The 9086-nt window shown below is 30.9% G+C and overlaps 1 protein-coding gene across 3 annotated transcripts in view; it reads left to right on the plus strand.

Annotated features, from left to right (window-relative positions):
- Positions 1 to 8562, plus strand: part of LOC131937710 (uncharacterized) — a 59123-nt gene extending 50561 nt beyond the window's left edge. For all 3 annotated transcript variants that reach the window (XM_059295312.1, XM_059295313.1, XM_059295314.1), the window contains exons 5-11: positions 711 to 771; positions 936 to 1135; positions 2627 to 2815; positions 3399 to 3590; positions 4044 to 4346; positions 4746 to 4796; positions 5148 to 8562. In XM_059295312.1, coding sequence (XP_059151295.1) covers positions 711 to 771; positions 936 to 1135; positions 2627 to 2815; positions 3399 to 3590; positions 4044 to 4346; positions 4746 to 4796; positions 5148 to 5245 — 1094 coding nt within the window. In that variant the 3' untranslated portion in view covers positions 5246 to 8562. The remainder of the gene's footprint in view (positions 1 to 710; positions 772 to 935; positions 1136 to 2626; positions 2816 to 3398; positions 3591 to 4043; positions 4347 to 4745; positions 4797 to 5147) is intronic.
- The last annotated feature ends 524 nt before the right edge of the window (positions 8563 to 9086 follow it).

Below are 9086 nucleotides of genomic sequence, written 5' to 3' on the forward strand. Positions count from 1 at the left end.
AAGTTTCCCTTTCAAACCTGACGGTCTATGGGGCAAGTGAAGTAGAGTTCACTTGTTTCTGTGACCTCGGCATATAAAGAGATAGTGTGGTCAGCACTATGCCCTGCCGCCTTTACTTTCCCTAACGTGAGTTAGGTACCCATCAGAGTTGGGTGGAGTCGGGGACGGTCTACTGACTTGAACCCGGATTCGAACTCGAGACTTACGGGTTAGCATTCCAGCTCTCTACCGCTAGACCAAAGTACACCCTATGCCTACATGCAATTTCAAAAAAGAAAAAACATACTTGCAGAAATACTGTTGAGTGTTCTTATTTTTATAGAAGACATATTTTTTTAATTTAATTTATTGTAGAGTAATTACTTTCTTTTTCCTGTTGTTATTACATAATCTTCTTCCAGTATGTACCCAAGACACATGGGGCAGATGAAGTAGAGTTCATCTGATTTAATGACCTCGTGTATAAGGGAAAAATATGGTCAGCACTATGCCCAGATTCCTTTGTTTCCCTAACGTAAGTTAGGTACCCATCAGAGCCGGGTGGACTCAGGGACGTTTTAAAGATTTGAATCCAAATTCAAACTCCATTCTTACGGAGTAACCGTCTAGCTATCTACCACTAGGTCACGATGTCCCCTCCTGTTGTTATAGGTTAATAAAAATCTTTCCCACTGTAATATGTAAGAATTTTTGTTTTTTTTATTCATCAGGAGCTGGTCTGTCTTTTTCTTTACAAGCTTTATGTATGGCAATCTCCCCTTATTTCATCAGGTAAGGTACTTTCATGTAAGCCATTATAGTTTTCATGGTAAAAGTAAAGCCCATTAAATTTAACAAAAGTAGAGTGACCTCCCCTACAATTAAAAAAAACAGCCAAATAGATTAAACTTTGAACTTCTGAACTTTGAATACGTTCACACTGAATTTCTCACCAGGGATGGTTCCTGGGGCTCCGTGGTCACTCTGATGCTGAGCACAGTTCTCATGGTAGGCCTGTACCCCCTCATGGCATTCGCAACAAAGATGGCGTCCAACAATATCTTCCTGTACCTGTCCCCAGTGGTGGTCGTCAGTTCCCTGCCACCATTTCTCATGTTCTTGAGGTCACAGTGTTTGGAGACTGGTGATAAGAAAGGTAGGTACAGTTATACCTGTGCTAATAGATCATGCGCAAATTTTCTTCAGAATAGATGGCCATTGTTTTTACTTGTTCCCTTAACAAACATATCATTATACAATATTAACATAGATTACCATTCCTTATATTTTATTATATATAGTTTTTTAACAAGTTATTAAAAAAAAATCAAACAATTATTCATATATTTGTTTTAAAAAACAGCTATGAGAATTATTTTTTATTAAAGTAAAAAAAAGTGCCAGACAGTAGTGTCTAATTATGAATCAAACTTTTCTAAAAAAGCAAAACATTTTGAAAAAAAATGAATTCAAATCTGTTTTACAAAAATAATATTTTATAAACTATTTAAAACCTTATACAAGGCTACTCTAAAATCAAGATCAATATTTTCACTTTTCTAAACACAAATTCAATATTTCCCATTTTTTTTTCCTAAAGATAAGTATTTCCCACCATTCTAAAACCAAGTAAAATATTTCCCACCCCTCTAAAACCAAGTAAAATATTTCCAACCCCTCTAAAACCAAGTGAAATATTTCCCACCCCTCTAAAACCAAGTAAAATATTTCCCAATCTCTAAAACCAAGTAAAATATTTCCCACCCCTCTAAAACCAAGTAAAATATTTCCCACCCCTCTAAAACCAAGTAAAATATTTCCCACCCCTCTACAACCAAGTAAAATATTTCCCACCCCTCTATAACCAAGTGAAATATTTCCCACCCCTCTAAAACCAAGTAAAATATTTCCAACCCCTCTAAAACCAAGTGAAATATTTCCCACCCCTCTAAAACCAAGTAAAATATTTCCCAATCTCTAAAACCAAGTAAAATATTTCCAACCCCTCTAAAACCAAGTAAAATATTTCCAACCCCTCTAAAACCAAGTAAAATATTTCCCACCCCTTTAAAACCAAGTAAAATATTTTCCACCCCTCTAAAACCAAGTAAATTATTTCCCACCCCTATAAAACCAAGTAAAATATCTCCCACCCCTCTAAAACCAAGTAAAACATTTCCCACCCCTCTAAAACCAAGTAAAATATTTCCAACCTCTCTAAAACCAAGTAAAATATTTCCCACCCCTCTAAAACCAAGTAAAATATTTCCCACCCCTCTACAACCAAGTAAAATATTTCCCACCCCTCTATAACCAAGTGAAATATTTCCCACCCCTCTATAACCAAGTGAAATATTTCCAACCCCTCTAAAACCAAGTGAAATATTTCCCACCCCTCTAAAACCAAGTAAAATATCTCCCACCCCTCTAAAACCAAGTAAAACATTTCCCACCCCTCTAAAACCAAGTAAAATATTTCCCACCCCTTTAAAACCAAGTTAAATATTTCCCACCCCTCTAAAACCAAGTAAAATATTTCCCACCCCTCTAAAACCAAGTAAAATATTTCCCACCCCTCTCAAACCAAGTTAAATATTTCCCACCCCTCTATAACCAAGTAAAATATTTCCCACCCTTCTATAACCAGATACAGACGTGATGCAGGACTCAGACGATGAACTCCTAATACCAGACCTGGAGATGGCGTCAGACACCAAGGGACCAGTTGGTGACAATGTCTGTAAAGGTCTGAGGCATGGGTTTAAAATCTTCTGCTCGGAGGATGGCTGGGGAGCCTCCATTATCTCAGTTTTTGTTTGGCTGTCCTGGGGTGCAAGTGAGTAGACAAGAACTTAACAGTCTATGGAAACAGATTTTATTAACTATAAAATTAAAACAGGTCTATGTTTATTTAATATTGTTACTAATCTTCTTTAAATAGGTAAAATCCCTAGATTACACAACACAGTATTCGTCTGTGCTAATTAGTTTTAGACTATGTCACAATTATCATTTAGGTTATAATTTGCAATGTTTTTGATACCACCAAACAGTTCTAGAAAAAAGTTTCTTTACCAGGAATTAGCTGTTTCTTACTAAAGATTTTTTTCACTGGCTTAGATTTTAATAGTTAGGTAAACTCTCACCTCAGGGAGACAACCACAAAAACATAAGATCAATACTATTGATGCTAAATTACCTCCCTTGTCAAATCCTTGTAACAACTCACTTGAAAAAAAAACATTTTCCTCTTTCCCCTTATGAACAGTTTTTATTCTAAATATAACTTGCTGGGTTATTAAGACTGATATAAAAACTGTAAATACCAGCAAAGGGTTTCTAGATTTCTAATTTTAAAACAGTATTGTCCTGTACAAAAATGTCCTTACACTAACAGTCCTCTTCTCATTTACCCCCAGGTATTGACACAACCTGGCTGTTGCTGGGCTGGAGGTTCCAGTATTTTGAGACCACAACTGGGCTAGCTGCCTTACAGTTGTTTCTTTGTTTGGTGCTCTTGGCCTTCAAGATTGGCACGGAGATGACTCGCCAGGGCACGTCTCACAGCCAGCCCAATCTGGCCAGTAACTACATGCACCTCGGGCTTCTGGGTAAGTTATAATATTTATAAAAAAAAACTTTTAAAAATCTACACTGCATTTTTACTTGTACATGTTTTAAAATACTATAAAAAAATCCTCTAAACAAATTTTTTTATGAAACTAAAAATAAACTGACAAAGGAAAAAAAAAAAAATTAAATTTACATAGAATATATATATATAAATATATAGGCATACTTTAACAACTTTTTGCACCCCCCTCTTTTTCCTTGACCCAAATGTCTGAAAAAAACACTGATTAACTTTTATACAATGTGTTTTTAATTGACAAAATAGTAACAATAGATTAGTTAATCCCTCTATTATTTATCATGCCTTTTAAAGTCTTATTTTTAAAGGGCAAAATTTTTAAATTCTTACTTTGTGTAAGATCTTAAATAAAAACATTTTACCAGTTAAAAAAAATAACTGTATTTGATAAACTGAATCTTTTACATTGCAGGTGTAGGAGGGATAATTTTATACCTGTTCCCTGACCACAGCCACCCATTCCACAACCACCTCCTCTTCACTGTCGGCCTGGCCCTACAGTACGATGACCTCAGCGACCTGTACATGATCCCCAACAGCAGCCTGGCCCTCCCGACCAACCAGTTCCAACTGGTCAAGTATAAGATCACCTTACTGACCAAGGAGGGGGGCACCAAGTACAATCCAGTCTGGGGCATCTGTTGCCTGGTATGCCACATGCTGTCCCTCTTGTTGATGTCATGTTTGGCCATGATTCTTGGAGTGCAGCTGGCAAGTAAGTAACCAGTTTTTTTTTTATAGTTGTACATTGGTAAAAAAAAATACAAGCTAAATCTGGGTATAGTCCATGCTGAAATAGTGTGCTGAAAATTCGATACAGCCCATAGTATTAAAATGTTTTGTATTTGTTATTAAGTATAAAAATAGTGAATGTCTTGAAATTTATTTAATGTAACCTAAATTAAATGAAATATTAAGTTTAATCTTGTGTATTTGTTTATTTAATAAAAAAAATTATTTACCCATTACATTTTAAACATTTTAGTGAAATTTAAGTCTTTATTTTGATATTGTGGTAAACTTCTGTAAATTTTAATAAGAAACATTTTTGATTGGTGTAAATAAAAATTTGATAAAATTTGAATTATTCAAATTTTTAAATTTTTATTCACAGATATCATTGGATACTTGTCAACATTTTGTCCATTAACTTACTTATTCAGTCGTGAGTATTTCTCTTATAAAACAAATAAATTATAAATTGAATAATGTGAAATATTTATCTGTATATTTTGTTTATTTATACAATAAACCTTGTTCAAATCTGAAAAAAAAAATTAGAAAGAAAATAAAAATATGTATATTTATTTTTATTTTTAACTAAATAGAACCTGAAAAAAAATATTAGAAAGTGAATAATTAAAATATGTGTAGCTATTTTAATTTATACAGTTAAACTAAATAAAACCTGAAAAAAAAATAATTAGAAAATGAATAATTGAAATATGTGTAGCTATTTTAATTTATACAGTTAAACTAAATAAAACCTGAATTAACTCGACCTCTTTTTGACCAGGTGGTGGATTGCTGGTCATGTCACTTGCCGCCATTGTTGTTTCGTACATGCGGATTGACACGTGGCTTGGACGTAAACACCCATTGTATATTGTCTGACCGCATGCGTACAGATTTTGTTCCCAGTCCCAGATTTTCTTGCAATAAAACTCTTCTGTGCCCCGAGATATGTGCCTTTAGTGCCCATAGACAGTGTACTGTCAGACAGAAATTATTTACAAGCACACAGAAACGGCCAAGCTAAATTAGCTGTTTGTGATATCTATGCTGAATTTACGGACAATTCAGTGAAAAATTGCACATGACATACATTCCTTATTGTCATATTTCCATTTAAGATACATAATATTGTCATTGACTGTCTTATATTGTAAATTGAATGTACTTACCATACTTTTGTAAAAAAAAAACATTTTTACAATGCTTCGCAATAAATACAAAAAATTGTGCTTTATTGAAAAAAAATGCCAATATATTAAAATGTGTATTTCAGTGGCTGTTGTTTTGAGTGATTTCATGGAATTTAAACAGCAATACTTATTTATTTCTGGAGTATTGTAAAATTTTGTTTAAAAATCTATTAATTCACTTTTATTTTAAAGATAGTCAAACCTCCCAAATTTTTTTATTTTTTTATTGTTTCAAAAGTAGCTAGAGTTTAATAGACATGTATTAGCTATCTTCAACACATGTTTACTTTGTAATAAATTGTGAACCTGTTGTTTAAAATGTGTTACTCATTGTTGATGAAATTATTTCACCTAAAAGAAAGATAGTACTTTTTTTTCGATCAGTCCTAATGATGTCATAGGCTTGAGTTTGACCTGATCTCCTTCATCAGCCAATAATATCAGAGCCGGTCTAAAATTGAATAAACAATCGCTATGCTAGTACTCTACACTGAAATAAAGTTTACAGTAATACACAGTAATTATATATTAACTTAGTGAAGTAAAATGGTGTTAATTATTGGAAAATGGAGATGAAATACACAATGTTATCAAAAACATTTCAGTCCTATATAATTGATCTTTAATCAACTTTGAATTGATATGTAGATAAAGGGATGTATATAAAATAAATAATAAATACATAAAAATTGTTCTCCACTTTTAAAATATTTTTATATGTTGTTTGTGGATTAGCATCATATGCATACATTATTATTTCCACAAAAGCATAAAGGTTATGGTTAAAAAAGGATTATTACTCTACTTTCTTGTAGGTTATATGTTTGATAGATCTTATATTATTTATTTAAATAAATCGTTACCGCTGGACTTATTTTGTATTTATTTCTATTCAGGTAAAACAGTATTTAATTTACAACCTTGGATATAATTCATAGATAGAATAATAGAGAGAGATGAGTATTATATATTTAGCATAATGAATATATTGATGCATATAATGTGAAAGATTTTATAAAGATGAATTAAGTTTTATTCATGAAGTGCTTTATAAACTTGATTTGATGTTTTAAATTGAGTATTGAAAATAGTTTTATTTCATGATGATTACTCACTTAAAATGATATTAATATTTTGAATTGAAGAATCTCAAATTATAGTAAACTGTTTAAAAAGTATTATTATATAGCTAATACGGCTTATGATATATAGATTAGTGATGAATATGTAATTGATTTACACTTTAGGTAAGAAATATAAATTAAATGTGTTAGACCTAAATTGTAATGTATATTGTTTGTTTATGTTTTAGAGGTGCTTGCTGTTGTTGCTTAGTTTAATGAAAAACATTTTTTTTTTTAAACATTAGGTTTTTATTAGCTTCTAAATCCTGTACCTGTTAATTGGATAGTATAAAATAATAGTTTTTAAGAAACTTATTTTTTTACTTTCAAAAGGCAGGCAGAGGTTTTGAAATTTATATTACACAAATTTTAATTAGGTCTGCAATTATGTAATAATATATTTTAAATCATCTTTTAAAACAAATTTCTATGATAGATATATTGTATAGGTTATAATATTTTCATTTTGTATAGCTATTTATTTGTATGAAATATTTTCACTGACTTGAAAACAAGTGAAGTGTGATTTATTGTTGAATGTTTTGCAATAAGATGTACATTTGAAAAGCAAAATTTCTACTCAATACAAATAAAACTACATGTTTATGCATTCTTTACGCTAGCTAGCAATAGTACAAATAATTCTTACTATTGGTGGGATTTCTTGTCTGTATTGTTTAAAGCAATATATAGAATATATAGTTTTATAGGTCATGAACATTGTAGATTTATGCTTCAGTTTATGAATTAATTTTACATATTTAAAAAAAAAAAAACCTGACTTTGTTTCAAGAGTCAAAAATGTAATTTATAATGACCTCACACTTTTTACGAAAGTTGTGTGAATTGTTTTATAAATTTTTATTTTTTTAAAAAGTTGTGTGAGTCATGTTATAAAGCAGACATCATAATGAACACAGCCAAAAAGCAAACTGTTCAATCAAGGATTAGATAAGGATAGATCAGGATTAGACAAATAAATACTTTATGTAATCATCTCATTATTTTGTAAAACAATAATGCAATTATATGTCGTCTAGCATTAAACCATGCTCATGAAAATAAAGCCTATAAAACAAGCAATCAGGTGTGTCCCATTTTAAAATACTTAATTAAATTCAAATGTTTTGTTTTTAATTTTGACAATACCATGCATTGTAAGCAATCATTTTTGAAGCAAATTAGTTCATGTATGCTCAACAAATTAACTAATATATTATTATATTAGTTTTACGTTCTTTTTTTTCACCACTGGAACAATTTAAATTTTATTTCCATCAAATTAGATTGAAAAATCTACTTTATTTTAGGATTTTAAAAAAAAAATCTTATCTTTTTGAAAGATAGCTTTTAGCTGATGACCTGTTACCCCTTAAAGTTTACATAGTAACTTTATTTCCTCGCTAATCAATAGGATATGTAAAAAATAAACATGGAAACATTTTTGGGAAATTTTGGTTTTAGTGTAAGTATATCTGTAGGTAAATTGATAGAATCACTTATAAATAATATTCAGCATGTTATCAAGTTTTATATGACAAATTTCGAATTCATGAACAAAAGTAATTTATAAAATTTGGTATTGTATAAAATATTTTAATGACGGATTAATGCTTTACAATATTTTTTTTGGGAGCACACTTGGTAATGCATTAAAATGACAAGCAAGGATAAGATAGATATGCATTTAAAAAACTGCAGATTGGCCTATATTTAAATTGCTTCATTTTTTGCTTTTTAAATTTAATTTTAAAATCATCTTCATTGCAGGACTACTAGACTTAATGTGTCTTATTATGTATCGATTTGAAAATTAAACCTGTATCAATGATAAATAATTGTTCCAATATTTTTTAAATAAAAAGAATGGTTGTGTTATGAATTTAAATTGTTTTTTTTTTTTGTCCACCAAAATATAATGGTAAATAAATAAATTAATGGGGAAATAAGTACCTCGGTTACAGAACAAACAACAAGATTACAGGCATTTTGTTTGATTTATAGCTTTTCGGAAGTGTAGTGCAACAGACAGATAATAATTATTTATATTTATTGACAAAAACATATCATTCAATTCATCGTGACATTAAATTTCTTCAAAGTGACATTCAATTCTTCAACATGACATTTAATTTCTTCAGCATGACATTTAGCACCTTGACATAACATTCGACTTTTTCAACATTTTATTCAACATCTCACTTTAAAAAAAATTGACAGTTTTATATCACACTGAATTGCTAATGAGTCTTGACCTACATGCCAAGTTTAACGCAAATCGGTTCGGTAGATGAGAGGGGGGGGGGGGGGGGGGCGGGGCGGACACTAGTAAAAGTATATGTCGGTAGACTTTTAGACTTTCTTCGGGGGGGGGGAGGGTTCAGAATACTAACCTGCGAAGAACTG

The sequence above is a fragment of the Physella acuta genome, unplaced genomic scaffold, assembly GCF_028476545.2.
Source record: "Physella acuta isolate Inbredline_101_S28 unplaced genomic scaffold, ASM2847654v3 ptg000219l, whole genome shotgun sequence".
Taxonomy (NCBI): domain Eukaryota; kingdom Metazoa; phylum Mollusca; class Gastropoda; family Physidae; genus Physella; species Physella acuta.